This window comes from Hypanus sabinus, chromosome 24, assembly GCF_030144855.1.
Source record: "Hypanus sabinus isolate sHypSab1 chromosome 24, sHypSab1.hap1, whole genome shotgun sequence".
NCBI lineage: Eukaryota > Metazoa > Chordata > Chondrichthyes > Myliobatiformes > Dasyatidae > Hypanus > Hypanus sabinus.
In genome coordinates this window covers 28,131,150-28,150,778 of record NC_082729.1, presented here as the reverse complement: position 1 = coordinate 28,150,778, position 19,629 = coordinate 28,131,150, and the positions used below count along the sequence as shown (strand labels likewise).

General features: G+C 45.6%; 1 protein-coding gene across 1 annotated transcript in view; it reads left to right on the top strand.

The window, feature by feature from the left end:
* Positions 1–12,716: 12,716 nt before the first annotated feature.
* LOC132380723 (synaptonemal complex central element protein 1-like) overlaps positions 12,717–19,629 on the top strand; it is a 166,981-nt gene continuing 160,068 nt past the window's right edge. Inside the window, exons 1-2 of the mRNA XM_059949713.1 lie at positions 12,717–12,760; positions 15,774–16,018. Coding sequence (XP_059805696.1) covers positions 12,717–12,760; positions 15,774–16,018 — 289 coding nt within the window. The remainder of the gene's footprint in view (positions 12,761–15,773; positions 16,019–19,629) is intronic.

The window sequence follows — 19,629 nt, the reverse complement described above, 5'->3', positions numbered from 1 at the left end:
GATAAGAAATCGTTCAAAAGCTCCTCCATCTCTTTCAGCTCCACACATAGCTGTCCACTCTGATTCGCTAAGGGACCAATTTTATCCCTCACTACCCTTTTGCTATTAATATAACTCTAGAAACCCTTTGGATTTATTTTCATCTTACTTGCCAAAGCAACCTTGTATCTCCTTTGAGCTTTTCTGATTTCTTTCTTAAGACTCTTTTCATTCTTTATTTTCCTCAAGCACCTCTTTTACTCCATGCTGCCTATATTTATTATAGATCTCCCTCTTTTTCCAAACCAAGTCTCCAATATCCCTTGAAAACCATGGTGCTCTCTAACTTTTAACCTTTCCTTTCAACCTAACAGGAACATAAAGATTCTGTACCCTCAAAATTTCACCTTTAAATGACCTCCATTTCTCTATTACATCCTTCCCATAAAACAAATTGTCCCAATCCACTCTCTCTAAATCCCTTCGCATCCCCTCAAAGTTAGCCTTTCTCCAATCAAAAATCTCAACCCTGGGTCCAGTCCTATCCTTCTCCATAATTATACTGAACATAATGCTATTGTGATCACTGGACCCGAAGTGCTCCCCAATACATACGTCCATCACCTGACCTATCTCATTCCCTAACAGGAAATCCAACACTGCCCCTTCTCTAGTCGGTACCTCAATGTATTGCTGCAAAAAACTATCCTGCACACATATTACAAACTCCAAACCATTCAGCCCTTTTACAGAATGGGCTTCCCAGTCTATGTGTGTTAAATTAAAATCACCCACAATCACAACCTTGTGCTTACTACAAATATCTGCCATCTCCTGACAAATTTGCTCCTCCAATTCTCGCTCCCCATTAGGTGGTCTATAATACACCCCTACAAGTGTTACTGCACCTTTCCCATTCCTCAATTCCACCCAAATAGCCTCCCTAGAAGAGCCCTCTAATCTATCCTGCTAAAGTAACACTGTAATATTTTCTCTGATAAGCAATGCAACACCTCCTCCTCTTACCCCTCCGATTCTATCACACCTGAAGCAATGAAATCCATGAATATTTAATTGCCAATCACACCCCTCCTGCAACCATGTTTCACTAATAGCTACAACATCATATTTCCAGGTATCAATCCATGCTCCTAGCATTAAAATAGATGCATTTAAGAAACTCTCCACCTCTTCCTCTGTTTATCCCTAACAATGCGATCAACTTTTATTATCTTTTTCTTCCTTCTCCCCTACATCTTCGGTCTGAACACTCCCCTTCTCTATCACCTGCTTATCCTCCCTCACACACTGTCTACTAGCTTTCTCTATTTGTGAACTAACCTCCTCTCTCCTAGTCTCTTCAATTTGATTCCCACTCCCCTAACCATTCTAGTTTAAAGTCTCCCCATAGCCTTAGCAAATCTCCCCACCAGGATATTGGCCCACCTAGGATTAAAGTGTAACCCGTCCTTTTTGTACAGGTCACACGTGCCGCAAAAGGGGTCCCAATAATCCAGAAACTTGAATCCCTGCCCCCTGCTCCAATCCCTCAGCCATGCATTTATCCTCCACTTCATTCCATTCTTACTCTCACTGTCGCGTGGCACAGGCAGTAATCCTGAGATTACTACCTTTGTGGTCCTTCTTCTTAACTGCCTTCCTAACTCCCTATATTCTCCTTTCAGGACCTCTTCCCTTTTCCTACCTATGTCATTGGTACCTATATGTACCACGACCTCTGGCTCCTCACGCTCCCACTTCAGGATATTTTGGACGCGATCAGAAACATCCCGAACCCTGGCACCAGGGAGGCAAACCACCATCCGGGTCTTCTGACTGCGTCCACAGAATCACCTTTCTGACCCCCTAACTATCGAGTCCCCTATTACTACTGCCTTCCTCTTCCTTTCCCTACCCTTCTGAGCTACAGGGCCGGACTCTGTGCCAGAGGCACGGCCACTGTTGCTTCCCCCAGGTAGGCTGTTCCCCCCAACAGTACTCAAACTTATTGTCAAGTGGTACAGCCACTGGGGTACTCTCTAGTACCTGACTCTTCCCCTTCCCCCTCCTAACCATGACCCATTTGTCTGCCTCCCGTGGCCCTGATGTGACCACCTGCCTGTAACTCCTCTCTGTCAACTCCTCACTCTCCCTGACCAGACGAAGGTCATCGAGCTGTAGCTCCAGTTCCCTAACACGATCCCACATCCCACCTCCCACATCCGACACCGAGAACAACAAGCTGCCCTCACATTCATACTTCCCCCTTTCCTCAATTAACAGGAAAAACTGAAACCTAAACCTACCTTGCCTCGCCCGTTTCCGCCTAAGTCCAATGAGCCAAATCCCTTACGCCTACACTCTACTTTTGGCTCACTCCGCTGCCCGCAAAACGACGCTGCCCACTGTTTAAGGCTGTGCCCTTTTTAAATCTTCCCTGCTTCACTGCCCACCATCACACAACTGCGCAGTCTTGCCTCTCTTAACTCCAATGAGAATAAGAAAAATTCAAGATAGCTCCCACCGCACTCCTGGTCTGATCGTCCAACTTCCTTCTCCAAACGAAACCATTGACACTAATCTTATTTTAATCTTTCACATTCCTCTCAACCCCTCCCACTCATCCACTCACTAGGGGTAATTTATGGTGGCCGATTAACTTACAGTGGCATGCAAAAGTTTGGGCACCCCGGTCAACAATTCTGTTACTGTGAATAGCTAAGCAAGTAAAAGATGACCTGATTTCCAAAATGCATAAAGATAAAGATGACACTTTTCTTTAATATTTTAAGCAAGATTACTTTTTTATTTCCATCCTTTACAGTTTCAAAATGACAAAAAAAGGAAAAGGGCCCAAAGCAAAAGTTTGAGCACCGTGCATGGTCAGTACTTAGTAACACCCCCTTTGGCAAGTATCACAGCTTGTAAACACTTCCTGTAGCCAGCTAAGAGTCTTTCAATTCTTGTTTGGGGATTTTTGTCCATTCTTCCTTGCAAAAGACTTCTAGTTCTGTGAGATTCATGGGCCGTCTTGCATGCACTACTCTTTTGAGGTCTATCCACAGATTTTCAATGATGTTTAGGTCAGGGGACTGTGAGGGCCATGGCAAAACCTTCAGCTTGCACCTCTTGAGGTAGTCCATTGTGGATTTTGAGGTGTGGTTAGGATTATTATCCTGTTGTAGAAGCCATCCTCTTTTCATCTTCAGCTTTTTTTACAGACGGTGTGATGTTTGTTTCCAGAATTTGCTGGTTTAATTGAATTCATTCTTCCCTCTACCAGTGAAATGTTCCCCGTGCCACTGGCTGCAACACAAGCCCAAAGCTTGATTGATCCATCCCCAGTGCTTAGCAGTTAGAGAGGTGTTCTTTTCATGAAATTCTGCACCCTTTTTTCTCCAAACATATCTTTGCTCATTGCAGCCAAGAAGTTCTATTTTAACTTCATCAGTCCACAGGACTTGTTTCCAAAATGCATCACGCTTGTTTAGATGTTCCTTTGCAAATTTATGATGCTGAATTTTGTGGTGAGAACGCAGGAAAGGTTTTCTTCTGATGACTCTTCCATGAAGGTCATTTGTGCAGGTGTTGCTGCACAGTAGAACAGTGAACCACCACTCCAGAGTCTGCTAAATCTTCCTGATTTTCAGTCAAACGGGGGTTTTGATTTGCCTTTCTAGCAATCCTATGAGTAGTTCTTTCGGAAAGTTTTTTTTTGTTCTTCTAGACCTCAACTTGATCTCCACCATTCCTGTTAACTGCCATTTCTTAATTACCTTACAAACTGAGGAAACGGCTACCTGGAAATGCTTTGCGTTCTTCTTATAGTGTTCTCCTGCTTTGTGAGCATCATTTTTTTAATTTTCAGAGTGCTAGGCAGCTGCTTATTGTTGGAGCAATGTTTGAGGAGTCAGGGTATTTATAAAGCTTTGAAATTTGCATCACCTGGCCTTTCCCAATGATGACTGTGAACAAGCCAGAGCCCTAACAAGCTAATTAAGGTCTGAGACCTTGGTAAAAGTTATCTGAGAGCTGAAATCTCTTGGGGTGCCCAAACTTTTGCATGGTGCTCCTTTCCATTTTTCACTCTAAAATTGTACAAAACAAAAATAATACACTAATCTTGCCTAAAATGTTGAAAAGGATGTTTCATCTTTAACTTTATGACTTTTGGAGATCAGTTCATCTTCTACTCACTTAACTATTTACAGTAACAGAAATTTTGACTGGGGTGCCCAAACTTTTGCATGCCACTGTACCTACATCAGGATGCTGTTGGTTATTGACTATAGCTCAGCATTTAACACCATCGTTCCTACAGTCCTGATCGAAAAGCAGCAGAACTTGGGCCTCTGTAACTCCCTCTGAAACTGGATCCTCAAATTCCTAACTGGAAGACCACAATCTGTGCAGATTGGAAATAACATCTCCACCTTGCTGACAATCAACACTGGCGTGCCGTGGGGATGTGTGTTTAGCCCACTGCTCTACTCTCTCTGCATCCATCACTGTGCGGCTAGGCATATCTCAAATGCCATCTATAAATTTGCTGCTGATACAAACATTGTTGGCAGAACTTCAGATGTTAATTAAAGGGTGTAGAGGAGCGAGATGTACCAGTTAGTTGAGTGCTGTTGCACCAACAACCTTGCACTTAACGTCAGCAAGACCAGAGAGCTGATAGTGGACTTCAGGAAGGGTGAGAAGAGGGAACACACACCAATCCTCATAGAGGGATCGGAGGTGGAGAGAGTGAGCAAGATCTCTGAAGACCGAACCTGGGCACAACGTATCGATGCAGCTATGAAGAAGGCAAGACAGTGGTTACATTTCTTCAGAGGTTTGAGGAGATTTGATTTTGATGCACCATCAATAACTCTCAGAGTCATGAGGCGAGATAGGCTTTTATTAGCTGGAAGAAAGCACTGTCAGCAGCAAGAGACCACCAAGACCACCACACAACATCCTGGAGACTGACGGAGGAGCAGAGCCTCCAATCGGGGTCTGTGGGAGGAGCCACAGGAGCAGTCAGCGGGGGGGGGGGGGGGCATGTCCAGACAGGTATTTGTAGTTCACCACAGGTTTGTCAACTAAAACACTCGCAATTGGTGGGGGGGGGGGGGGGCTACTGCATAGGAAACTTGTAAAATCAGTCAGCTCCACCATGGGCATCCAAGACACCTTCAAGGAGCAGTGCCTTAGGAAGGTGGTATCCATCTGAGGATCCCCTAATATACCCTCCCCCTTGTCGGGAAGGCACACGCTCGGCGATTCAGGAACAGCTCCTTCCCCTCTGCCATCTGATTTCTAGATGGACATTGAACCCATGAATACTACCTCACTACTTTTTATATTTCTGTTATTTTTGCACTACTTATGCTACTTAACAGACATACAGACATATCTACTCAATGTAACTGTTTCTCTCTGTATTTGTGTATCGTGTGTTTCATTGTGTTGCTGCTGCTGTAAAGTTAACAAATTCACAACATATGCCAGTGATATTAAATCTAATTCTGTTTCCATAGATGCTGCCTGGCCCGCTGAGTTACCATAGAAACATAGAAAATCTACAGTACATTACAGGCCCTTCCTCCAGCATTTTGTGTGTGTTGCTTTTTAAAAAATTTTTCGCACAACTTATTTAATTTAACTATTTAATATTTATATACTTACTGTAATTCAGTATTGCACTGTATTGCTGCCACAAAGACAACTAATTTGATGACCTATCTGGTGATATTAAACCTGAGTCTGATAATTCCATATCGGCCACTTGCTGGTAAAGTATACGTACACGACACTGGAGGTCAGGCAACATCCGTGAGAAAAGAGTAGCCAACGTTTCGGGCCGAGACCCTTCATCAGGAATGGGGGGGAAGAGAGGGCCGAAGCCCAGTAATAGAGATAGGGGAGGGGGAAGGACTAGAGGCACCAGGTGGAGAACCAATCAGAGGAAGTATAAAGGGGGGAGGTGATAAGCATGAAAGAACTGGAGAGATAAAGGAGCAGAAAGTTGAAAGGGGAGAGAGGCAGAGAGGGACCTAGGATTGGAGAAGGGGAAGGGGGAGGGGGAGGGAATTACCGGAAATTGGAGAATTCAATGCTCATACCACCAGGCTGGAGGCTACCCAGATTGTAGATGAGGTGTTGCTCCTCCAACCTGAGTTTGGCCTCATCATGGCAGTAGAGGAGGCCATGGATGGACATATCTAGATGGGAATGAGAGGCAGAGTTGAAGTGGGTGGCAACCAGGAGGTCCTGTCTATTGTGACGGCGGAGCAGAAGTGCTCAACAAAGCGGTCCCTCAATCTGCGTCAGGTCTTGCCAATGTAGAGGCCGCACCGAGAGCACCGGATGCAATAGACAACTCCAGCAGACTCACAGGTGAAGTATTGCCTCACCTGGAAGGACTGTCTGGGGCCTGGAATGGTGGTAAGGGGGGGGGGTGGGGACAGGTGTAGCATTTGCGCTTACAGGGTTAAGTGCTGGGTGGGATTCTGTGGGGAGGGACATGTGGTAGTTGTGGAGGGAACAATCCTTGCGAAAAGATGAGAGGGGTAGGGAGGGAAAGATGTGCTGGGTGGTGGGGTCCTGTTGAAGGTGGCGGAAGTTGCGGAGGATAATGTGTCAGATCCAGAGGCTGGTAAAGTACTGTATTCGATGAGGATGAGGCTTTTCATTCCAGGACGAAGGAGATGTCTTCCTTTTTTAAACAAAGGGGCTTCCCTTCGTCCACCACCATCTCTGCTCTCAAACGCATCTCTCCCATTTCCCGCACATCCTTGTCCTCACCTACCACCCCACCAGCCTCCAGGTCCAATGTATAATTCTCCGTAACTTTCGCCACCTCCAACAGGATCCCACTACCAAACACATTTTTCCCTCCTCCCCCCACTGCTTTTCACAGGGATCGCTCCCTACGCGACTCCCTTGTCAACTCATTCCCCCCCCCCCATCCCTTCCCACCGATCTCCCTCCTGGCACTTATACTTGTAAACAGAACAAGTGCTATACCTGCCCTTACACTTCCTCCCTCACCACCATTCAGGCCCCAGACAGTCCTTCCAGGTGAGGCGACACTTCACCTGTGAGTCGGCTGGTGTGGTATACTGCGTCCAGTGCTCCCAGTGTGGCCTTTTATATATTGGTGAGCCCCAACGCAGACTGGGAGACCGTTTCACTGAACACCTATGCTCTGTCCGCCAGAAAAAGCAGTATCTCCCAGTGGCCACACATTTTAATTCCATGACCCATTCCTATTCTGGTATGTCTATCCATGGCCTCCTCTACTGTCAAAATGAATCCAAACTCAGGTTGGAGGAACAACACCTTATATACCGGCTGGGTAGCCTCCAACCTGATGGCATGAACATTGACTTCTCTAACTTCCATTAATGCCCCTCCTCCCCTTCTTACCCCATCCCTGACATAATTAGTTGTTTGCCTGTTCTCCATCTCCCTCTGGTGTTCCCCCCACCCTTTCTTTCTCCTGAGGCCTCCCGTCCCATGATCCTTTCCCTTCTCCAGCTCTGATTCACTTTCGCCAATCACCTTTCCAGCTCTTAGCTTCATCCCACCCCCTCCAGTCTTCACCTATCATTTTGCATTTCCCCTCCCCCCACTACTTTCAAATCTCTTACTATCTTTCCTTTCGGTTAGTCCTGACGAAGGGTCTCCGCCCGAAACGTCGACAGCGCTTCTCCCTATAGACGCTGCCTGGCCTGCTGTGTTCCACCAGCATTTTGTGTGTGTTGTACTTGATCACAAGCTTAACGTTGTCACTCAGCACCATCTACTGATCAGAGTACTAACTGCACCTATACTGTACGGCAAAACTTTAGATTCAAGATGATGTTTATTTGTCAAGTCAAGTTTATTGTCATTTAACTATATATGCGTATACCAACAAATGAGACAATGTTTCTCCAGACCAGTGTGTGAAGCACAGTAGTATGCATAAAACATGATAAATTTGGTAAGTAAAAATTAAATCTTCAAATAAGATAAAACTTTATTTATCCCAAAGGAAATTATTGTTGCAAGATTGCAACAATCTTAAGTTACAGAGAAAGGTTGAACAAGGTTATTCCTTGCAGCTTAGAGGTTGGGGGGGACTTGATAGAGGTATTTAAAATTATGAGGGGGACAGATAGAGTTGATGTGGATAGGCATTGAGAGTAGGGGAGATTCAAACAAGAGGACATGAGTTGAGAGTTGGAGGCAAAAGTTTAGGGGTAACACGAGGGGGAATTTCTTTACTCAGAGCGCAGTAGCTGTGTGGAACGAGCTTCCATTAGAAGTGGTAGAGGCAGATTCGATTTTGTCATTTTAAAAAAAATTGGAGAGGTATATGTACAGGAAAGGAATGGTGGGTTATAGGCTGAGTGCAGGTCAGTGGGACTAGGTGAGAGTAAGTGTTCGGCACGGACTAGAAGTGCCGAGATGGCCTGTTTCCGTGCCGTAATTGTTATATGTTATATGGTTATATAGTTCAGTCAGAAGTATAAACTTTAAAATATGAAATGTAAGCATTGAGGTACGTAAAAGAATACAAAATGTGTGTTAAAAAGTATTGGTGCAAAATACAGGTGTGCAATGAAACCAGGAGTTGTGGAGTCTTATAGCCTCCTGTGATCTTAAAGGATCTCCTGTGGTGTTCAGCGGTGGAATCAGTCTGTTACTAAACGTGCTCCTCTGTCCAGTATGTCATGGAGGGAGTGAGAGGGATTGTCCATGATGCTCTGTGGCTTCTCCAGCATCCTCCACTCCATAATGTACTGGTTAGGAGTACATTCAGCCAGAGACTCATTCCACCGAGATGTAACACTGAACGGCATAGGAAGTCGTTCCTGCCTGTGGCCATCAAACTTTACAACTCCTCCCTCGGAGTGTCAGACACTCTGAGCCAATAGGCTGGTCCTGGACTTATTTTCACTTGGCATGATTAACTTCTTATTATTTAATTATTTATAGGTTTATACTGCTATATTTCTTCACTATTCTTGGTGGTGCGGCTGTAATGAAACCCAATTTCCCTCGGGATCAATAAAGTATGTCTGTTTGTCTGTCTCCTCTCAGATACAACCACCAGGGAATCCCACCCCCAGAACAGAACCAGCCTTTTCAGATTCAGATTCAGCAGAGTACTGCAGATGTTGAATGACCAGAGTTTCCTCAGGAAGTACAGTCAGCTCTGTCCCTTCTTGTACAGAGCCCCTATAATTTTAGTCCAGTCCAGATGAACTCCCCAGTATTTGTAGTCCCAGTCAACTTCAGGGATGGCATTTACACCTTCCTGAAGTCTACCACCAACAATGAATAACAAAGTAAAGTGTATAAATTAAATCTTGTAGGGTACAGCACAAATTATTCAGTGACATTTTGAATGCGTCAGGGAGTCTTGTAGCCTAAGGGAAGAAGCTGTTACCGTGTACATCGAAACGTACAAACGTCATTTGCATCAACCACCAACAATGTGCTCGGGACAACCCAAAAGTGTTGCCATACTTCCAGTGCCAACATAGCATGCCCTCAACTTCCAGTGCTAACATAGCATGACCACAACTTCCAGTGCCAACATAGCATGTCCACAACTTCCAGTGCCAACATAGCATGACCACAACTTCCAGTGCCAACATAGCATGCCCTCAACTTCCAGTGCCAACATAGCATGTCCACAACTTCCAGTGCCAACATAGCATGTCCACAACTTCCAGTGCCAACATAGCATGCCCTCAACTTCCAGTGCCAACATAGCATGTCCACAACTTCCGGTGCCAACATAGCAAGCCCTCAACTTCCAGTGCCAACATAGCATGTCCACAACTTCCAGTGCCAACATAGCATGTCCACAACTTCCAGTGCCAACATAGCATGCCCTCAACTTCCAGTGCCAACATAGCATGCCCACAACTTCCAGTGCCAACATAGCATGTCCACAACTTATCAACCCTAACACATATATCTTTGGACTGTGAGAGCAAACTGGAAGAATCTCATGTGGTCATGGAGAGATCGTAAAAACTCCCTACAGACAGCAGCGGGAGTTGAACCTGGGTCAGTGGTGCTGTAATATCGTGCTAGCCACTACACTACCATGCTGATTCAGATTCAGATTTATTTATCATGTGTACATTATACACACTCTATGAAATATGTTGTTTGCATTAACAAACAGCATACCAAGGATTTGCTGGGGCAAAATGCCACCACACATTCTGGTGTAAGTCAGCAGAAATCTTCAATATCTAAAGGGTAGGATTGGCCAAGATCCAGCTTTTTAAAAAACCTCTCTGTTACAAGAGAGTTGCTTAATCAGCTTGCATCCCCAACCTGACATGTCTCAGCCTGTCAGTAGTCATAGAATCAGAGGAATTTACGAATAAAGAGGCTGTTCAACTCATTGATTTTCCCTTGTACTTCCTGAATGTGATGAAATGATGTGTATGGGTGACATTCAAAACAAAGTTTTCCACTGTATCTTGATGTAAGTTCAAAGTTCAAAGTAAACTTATTATCAAAGTATGTTTATGACACTCTATCCAACTCTGAGATTCATTTTCTTGTGGGCATGCTCAAAAATCCAATAATCATAATAGAACATAGAAATTTACAGCACATTACAGGCCCTTTGGCCCACAATGTTGTGCTGACCATGTAACCTACTCTAGAAGCTGCCTAGAATTCCCCTAACACAGAGCCCTCTATTTTACTAAGCTCCATGTATGTATCTCAGAGGCTCTTAAAAGACCCTATTGTATCTGCTTCCACTACCACTGCCAGCCATGCATTCCACGCACCCACCACTCTGTGTGAAAACTTAGCCCTGCCATCCCCTTGGTACCTATTTCCAAACACCTTAAAAATATGCCCCTGGTGTTAGTCACTTCAGCACTGGGGAAAAAGCCTCTAGTTAGCTGTAAGTCATCTCCACAATTGCCTAGGTCCTTTTCACTGGTGAATTTTGAAGCATTAACTACCTCCATTACTTCCCCAACTCCATGCACACCTGACTGGTCCTATTCTCACTTGGCTCATCCTCTTGCTCTTCACATTCTTGTAGAATGCCTTGAAGTTTTTCTCAATCCTGCTCACCAAGGCCTTCTCGTTGCCCCTTCTGACTCTCCTAATTATATTCTCAAACTCCTTCCTTGCAACATTGTAATTTTCTAAAGCTCTAACAGTACCTAGTTTCTTGAATCTTGTGTAAGCTTTTCTTCTTAACTAGATTTTCTATATCAATTGTACACTGTGGTTCTTTAACCCTACCATCCTTTCTGTGCCTCAATGGAACATACCGATGCAAATGTTCCCTGAATATTTGCCACATTTCTGCCATGCATTTCCCTGAGAACATCTGCTCCCAAGTTCCTGCCTAATAGCACATATTTCCCCCTACCCCAATTAAATGTCTTCCTAAATTGTCTGTTCCTACCCCTCTCCAGTGCTATGGTGAAGGAGATAGAGGTGTGGTCACTATCTCCAAAATGCTCTCCCACTGAGAGATTTAACACCTGACCAGGTTTATTTCCCAACACCAGATCAAGGACAGCCTCTCCTCTAGTTGGCTTATCTACAAAATGCATCAGGGAACCTTCCTGAACACACCTAACAAACTCCACCCCATCTAAATCTCTTGCACTAAGAAGATGCCAATCAACACTAGGAAAGTTAAAATCTCCCAACACAACATACCCTATTATTATTGCATTATCAAAGCAGGTCCAACTGGGCGTACAACCAGTGTGCAAATAGAACAGAGTTAAAGAAATAATAATAACTTAGTAATAAATATCAATAATGTGAGATGAAGAGTCCTTGAAAGTGAGTCCATAGGTTGCAGCAATATTTCAATGATGGGGCAAGTGTTGCTGAGTGAAGTTATCTCCTTTGGTTCAAAAGCCTGCTGGTTGAGTGGTAATAGCTGTCCCGAACCTGGTGGTGTGTGTCCTGAGCCTCCTGCACCTTCCTCCTGATGGCAGCAGTGAGAAGAGAGCATGATTTCGATGGCGGGGGTTCCTGATGACGGATGATGCATTCCTGAGACAAGACTTCGTGTAGATGGTGCTCAGTGGTGGAGAGGGCTTTACCCGTGATGGACTGGGCCATACCCACTTTGTTTTTCAGTTAAGAGTATTGGTGTTTCCATACCTAGCTGTGACACAGCCAGTCAATATACTTTCCACTACACACCTATAAAAGTTTATCAAAGTTTTAGATGTCAGGCCAAATTCTTGCAAACTCAGATGGAAGTAGAGACTGTCTTTGTAATTGCACTTACGTACCGGGCTCAGGACAAGTCCTCTGAAATAATAACATCAAGGCATTTAAAGTTTGTGACTCTCTCCATCTCTGAACCCCCATGAGAACTGGCTCCTGGACTTTGGATTTCTTCCTCCTGAAGTCAATAATCATATTGGTCTTGTTGATATTGAGCGAGAGGTTATTGTGACACCGCTCAGCTGGACTTTCAGTCTACTTCCAATATGCTGATTGTCCCACCTTAGATCTGGCCTACGACAATTAACTGGAATATGGCATTGGAGCTGTGCTTAGCCACGCAGTCACACCTGTAAAGCAAGTAGAGCAGAGAGCTAAGCACGCAGCCTTGTGGAGGAGATGTTGTTGCCAATCTAAAATAACTGGGGTCTGAAAGTGAGGAAATTGAGGATCCAATTTCACAAGAGATTTTGAAGCCAGGATCTTGCAGCTTGTTGATAAACTTGGAGGGAATGATGGTATTGAATGGCGAGCTGTCACCCATAAAGAGCATCCCGATGTAAGCATCTTTGCTGTTCCAGGGTTGAGTGAGGGAGCAAATAAGGCGACATCAGCTGTGGATCTGTTGCTCCAGCAGGAAATTTGGAGCAGATTAAAGTCGCTTCTCGGGCAAGAGTTGGTATATTTTATCACCAACCTCTCCATCACTGTGGATGCACGTGCTACTGGGCAATAGTCATTGAGGAGATACCACATTCTGCTTCAGCACTGGTACAATTGAAGCCTGCTTGAAGCAGCTAGGTGCCATAGCAAGATGTTAAAAATCTCAGTGAACACTCCAGCCAATTGATGAGCGCAGGTCTTAAATACTTGGCCAGGTACCCCTTCTGGGCCAGGTGCTTTCCATGGGTTCACCCTCCCGAAGGATGTTCACATGTCAGCTGTGGGAGTTTGTGATGGCTCCTCCATCTTTTGATGGTCAAAGTGAGCAAGGAAAGAACTGAGCTCATCTGGAAGCCTACGTTGCTTGATTTTACTTCACAGGAGGTGATAGTATTCAAACCCTGCCACAAATGTTGAGCATTGATTCAAGTTTAGTCCCTTGGCCTGTGAGATGGCTTTTCAGAGACTGTAACCTGGACCTCTCAAGACTTTCCTGGTCACCGACTTGAATGGCTCTGATCCGGCCCTCAGCTTGCTGCAGATCTCATGGTTCATTCAGGGCTTTGGTTGGGGAAGACACAGAATGCTCTCGTGAGGACACACCTGTCTGCAACAAGTCTGTGACAACAATGGCGTATTCATTCAGATCCAAAAGATGATTCCTTGAATAAAACTCAGTCCACCAACTTGAAGCAATCCTGTAGCCCCTCCTCTGCCTCCTGTGAAGCAACTTTGTTGTCCCAGATGTGACAATAATAAACAGTTCCAATTCCTTCCAAAAAACCTTCGCAACCTCACTCTCCTGCCTTCTCCCCGTAACCTTTCACACCATTACTAATCGAAAACCTGTCAGCCTCCGCTTTAAGTATACCCAGTGACTCGGCCTCCATACAGTTCTGCTCCGGCAAGATCGCATCTGTGCCATAAGAGCTTCTATCTCTGTGAATGGAAATAGTGTAGATGCTAAAAATCTGAGTAAAAATTGCTGTAAGTGCTTCACTGGTCTGGTGGCATCTAGAGAGAGAGAAATTTTCATCAGAACTGACAAATGTTGAGGAGTAAATAGCATTGAGCAGGATGGGGGAGAGGAACAAGACGGGGTGGGGGGGAGGATTCAGTTTATACAGACCTGCTTAGTGATCTACAAGGAGGTTGAAAGTGAGCAATTTCTCTCCTCCTCTCTGTCTCTGTCTCACCATCATTTCCCCTTCAAGTCCATCTCTCTTGCTCCTTCCATCTCGTTTCCTTTTCCCTTCTCTTCCACCTTCCCTCATCTTTCCTCCCTCAATCCCCCTCTTAGTGCACTCCTGCTTCTTATCAACCTGTTTCCTTCATCCCTTTCCTTTCCCCACCCTAATCTTTTCTGCGTTCCCCTTTCTCTCCTGTCAAAGTAAAACATTATTAAAGTACGTATACACCACCATATACTACCTTCCGATTCATTTTCTTGCAGGCATTTACAAGACAATAAAGAAATATAATAGAATTTGTGAAAAACTATATATGTGTTAAAAGAAAAAGGATTGCAAGGAACAAAATTAGTGCTCTAGAACCTCAGAATGGTAATCCATGTGTGGAGCCAAAAGAGAGAGGGGAAATTTAAATAAATTTTTTGCATCTATATTTATAGACACAGGGTCTATAGAAGTGAGGCAAAGCAGCATTGAGTTTATAGATCTTATACTGATTACAGAGGAGGAGGTGTTTGCTGTCTTGAGGAAAATGAGTGTAGATGAATCCCCAGGGCCCTTTGGCACATTGATCTTCATAAACCAAAGTACTGAGTACAGGAGATGGGATATTATGCTGAAGTTGTACAAGATGTTGGCAGGACCTAATTCCCAACATCACCCACCTACAGGAAAGATGTGGTTGAAAGAATACAGAGCAAATTTTCAAGGATGTTGCCAGGAACAGAGGGCCTGAGTTATAATGAAAGATTGAATAATTTGGGGCTTTATTCCTTGGAACATAGAAGATTGAGGAGAGATTTGATAGAGTTATACAGAATTACGAGGGTTAAAGACAGGGCAAGTGCAGGCAGGCTTTTTTCCACTTGAGGTTGGGAGGGACTACAACCAGAGGTCATGGGCTAAGGGCGAAAAGTGAAAAGTTTATGGGGAACATGAAGGGAAACTGCTTCACTCAGAGGTTCGTGAAAGTGTGGAATGAGCTACCAGTACAATTTCAACTTTGAGAGAAGTTTGGATGGAAAGGGTATGAAGGGCTATGGTCCCAGTGTAGGTCGATGGGAGTAAGCAGTTCAAATTGTTTGGCATAGACTCGATGAGCCAAAGGGTCTGTTTCTGTACTGTACTTTTCTGTGACTTTATAAGCAAAGACTGTACTAATGTACAAAAGATCCGCTGTGCTTTTCTCCTTGCCTCATTCATCTCTCTAGAATGTTTTTCTTTTCTCATTCCCTCTTGTACTTCACCATTCACCACCACACATTCCTTTTACCTCCCTCATTCTTTTATATTCCCTTTATACTTCATTCTCCTTTACCCCAGTCCCTCTTTTACCACCATTCCCCTTTATCTCCCTCCTCTCCTTTACTCCTCCTAACTCCTACACTCACTTTTTACCACACTCATTCCTCATCTCTTTCCTTCTCATTCCCTCATTTACCTTTCTTTTCTGACTCATAGCTCCATCATCTCTCATTTCCCCCTTTATGTCCCTCTTTCCTCTATTAACAATCATTCTCTCTTTAACCATTTCTTTCCTGGTTTCTCATTTCATTTGTTTCCACTTTCCCTCTCCCATTCTACATCCTTTCCTCTCCCTTATTCCCCAATCTTTTTCTCCCCATTCCTCCTTGTAACCTTAGTCAACATTATTTCCCCCATTTCCTCATTCTCCTTTCCCAAATCATTTCCTGTCCTTTTCCTCCTCAAACTACCAAGGTTAGTCCCACCGCCATTGCCCCTTCCCTCTCATCTTCCTCCTCAGCTTCCCGCCTCCAACGGCCGAAGCGCGCGGAAGCCCGCCCACGCAGAGCGCCACTCGCGCGCTGCGGGCCGGACCCCACCTCCTGCGCGGCCATTGGCCGCCGCGTCTGACACGTCATCGCCCTCTCCCGCCACCTCTGGCTTAAAGGCTCGAGCGCCGGGCGTCAGGCGACTGCTCCCGGGCAAGATGGCGACGATGGGTGAGGGGGCGTTTGCACAGGGCCTTGGGTGATGCGGAGTCTTTAATACGAGCAAAGCTTTCGTCTTAAAAGCAAAGAGCGACTCTGGCTTTTGCAGTAAGCGTACAGCGCAGGCTAATTCCACTCTGCCTATTCTTGGCAGAAAGAGTCCGGCACCTCACCCGTTCTGCTCAACGTGAGATACACTTTGGGGCAAAAGGAAAACACAGCCAGGGTTCGCACTTTTATCCAAGGGTTGGGTAAAGGTATGGGAGATTACCAGTGTCTCAGGGGCGGAATGAGGTGATGTGGCACGTGTAAATGGCCTCTTGTCTTTGACCAGGTTCACGGAATGGTACCGGGGTGGCAGAAGGCAAACTGGACACTGTAGCAACTTGCAGCTGCCTATGGATCTAATCTTGCAGGGGAGGGGCATTTGTAGGCTCTGCAAAGGATGGGAGCAGCCTGTCTGGGTCCTAAAATCAATTCTTCCCCAGCTATCATCATCACCTGATGCATTTTACTCCCAACCCCATTCTCCTGCCTTCTCCCTGTAAAATTTCACACCGTGACAAATCGAGAACCTAGCAGCCTTGGCTTCAAATACAAGTGTCCCCTGCTTTACGCCACTTCGCTTCTAGAAAAGACCTAAATTAGTAACCTGTTCTCACATTACAAAAAGCATTTTTGCTTTTACAAAGATTTTTCCCATATAAATTAATGGTTTTTCACTTTATGCCATTTTGGCTTAAAGGTTTCATAGGAACGCACTACCTTTGTAAGGGGGGGGGGAGGAGGGAACACCTGTATACTCAATAACATGGTCTCGACAGCAGTCTGTGGCAATGAATTCCACAGATACACCACACTGACTAAAGTTAATCCTCATCTCTGTTCTAAAGGGATGTCTCTATTCTGAGCCTCTGATGGCACAAGGGAAAGGTGGTGTCAGGGATGGAGCACCGCATGAGAAACAGGCAGGTAGCAACAACAAGCGACCCAAGGAGCAGCCGGGAGGGAAAGCCAGATGGGGTTAGTGACTGGCGGGGAGTGCCGCAGCACAGGTGGCTCAGTGGTAGGTTCCAGGGAAACAGGACATAGAAGAGTAAACCACAATCCAGATGCTTCAGCCCACAATATTGTGGCGACCTTTTAATCTACTCCATGATAAACCTACCCCTTCTCTCCCACATTACCCTCCAATTTTATTTCATCCATGTGCCTCTCTAAGATTTTCTGAAATGTCCCTCATGTACCACCACTCCTGACAGGGTGTTCCGCACACTCGCCACTCTGTTTAAAAGATACCCACCTCCGACATTTCCAATCACCTTAAAATTACTCCCTGTGTATTAGCCATTTCCACTCTGGCTATACACTCAATCTATGCCTCTTAACAACTTGTACACTTCTGTCAAATCACCTTGAGTCCTTCACTCCAAAGAGAAAAGCTCGCTCAACCTATCCGCATAAGACATGCTCTCTAATGCAGACAGCATCCCGGTAAGTCTCTGCACCCTCTCTAAAGCTTTCACATCTTTCCTATAATGAGTCGACCAGAACTGAACACAATTCACCAAGGTTCTCCAAACTGGTCCGCAATATGTCTGTATCCTTGAAACAGTCTAAGACATACTTAGATGTCCCTTGTATATCGGCCTTCACCATCACCCCTGGCACCCACCACTCCCTGTGTAAGAAAGAATTCTGACATCGCCTCTGTAATTGAGAGTGTTAATAAGATAATAGTGGGGTGTGGGGGCCTGTGAGACATGGAGGCATGCAGAAGGGTCAGTGTATGGGTGCAGAGGGTCATGGAGGCAGGGTGGAGTGTAGAGGGGTCACGGAGAGAGGGTAAGGTATAGAGGGGTCACGGACAGGGTAGGGTATAGAGGGGTCACGGAGACGGTGGGGTATAGAGAGGTCACGGGGAGAGGGTAGGGTATAGAGGGGTCACGGGGAGAGGGTGGAGTGCAGAGGGGTCCGGTGGTCAACGTGGAGAGTCGTGGGGTAATGGGGCCGGAGGTATGTGGGAAGTATCACAGCGACGGTGAGGGGAGTAGAGCGTTTTTATGGGGACAGGAAGGAGTCTGGGAGTTATAGGGACGGAATGAATGTAGATGGTGTTGTGGAGACAGGCAGGTGTGTAGTGTTGTCATAGGGAGTGGTGTAGAGGGGTGAATTACAGGAAAGTTGTTAGAGGGACAGGGTGAGGTTTAAGGAGTCATTAGTGAGAGAGATGTGGAATCGTTTGGCGATGATTTGAGCTCTCTTTCCAAAAATTTAAATTAATACATTGCTTAATCAGTAGTCACCGTGAGTCAGCAAGCGAAGTGCAGGAACATCCAAACAGGTCTTGGTGCATGTTAAGATACTAGCCAGAAAGCTACGGATGAGCTGGAAATTGATGGAAAGCCACTGAACAAGAGCGGCTAAAAGGGCAGGAGTCGTGGCTGGTGGAGCAATGTGGACGAGGGTTCCAACATGCAGTAAGCTGAGATAAGGAGGCTGTCAGCTGATCTTTCTGAAATAGAATTACCAACTGCCTGAGGTTGTCCAGTAGTTCACTGGAAATTGTTGACTGATTTCCAGCATATCCTTCCAACTTACCAGTATAAATCATGGTGTAATTAATAACTTTCAGCCTTTAACCCACCCTTTTTCTTTAAATACTTGCATGTTTGTTTGAAAAAACCTTGGTCAGTTTGTTTATAAAAGAAAATATCTTTGCATGCATGGAGCATTTGGAGCTCAAGCGTTAAACCCTGGAGAAGGCCAGCTAGAGCTGGCAAGCTTACTGTGAACTCATGACTTTAAGTACACAGATTAATTTCACACAGTTACTGAATATCTGCAACACGGGTTTGCTTCTATTTCTGTTTGCTTCAGTTTAAAAAAAAAGACAAGTGCTTTTGCAGTGCCTTTCAGAAGATCTAAAAGCACATTCCCAGTCCCTCCTCTCTAACTGTGTGGTACTCCCTCCTTGCCCCCCTACTCACCCCACACAATCACAGCATGGCTGTCCTCCCTCACTGCCTATCCTGTAGCACAACATTCCCTCCTCACTGCTTCTCCTGCAGCTAAGCACTCCTTCCTTCCCACCCTTCGGTGGCATAGATCTTACTCCTTGCTGCCCCTCCTGTGATTCAGTGCTTCCCCCTCACTGCCCCTCCCATGACACGGCGCTCCCCCCTCACTGCCCCTCCCATAACACAGCGCTCCCCCCTCACTGCCCCTCCCATGACATGGCGTTCCCTCCTCACTGCCCCTCCCGTGACACGGCGCTCCCTCTTGCATGTTGTTGTGCTCTTTCGGCAACTCCAACAACAGAAATCACTTGACACTGACCCCGTCAGTCTGCTTTTCCTGGCCCTGCCGCATGCCCCCGCCCCTGCCCCTGCCCCTGCCCCACCACTGCCCTCCTTCAATCACTGTCTGATCAGCAGCTTTTGAATCTGGTCTGTGCTCGGCCTGTAACATGGACAAACATGAAACCCATTGGGATTTTATCTCCTGGAGCACAGGCGAATGAGGGGATAGAGCTGTACAAAATTATGATGCAAGCTGGCTTTTTCCACTGAGGCTGGGTGAGACAAGAACTTGAGGCCTTAGTTTAAGGGTATTTAAGGGGA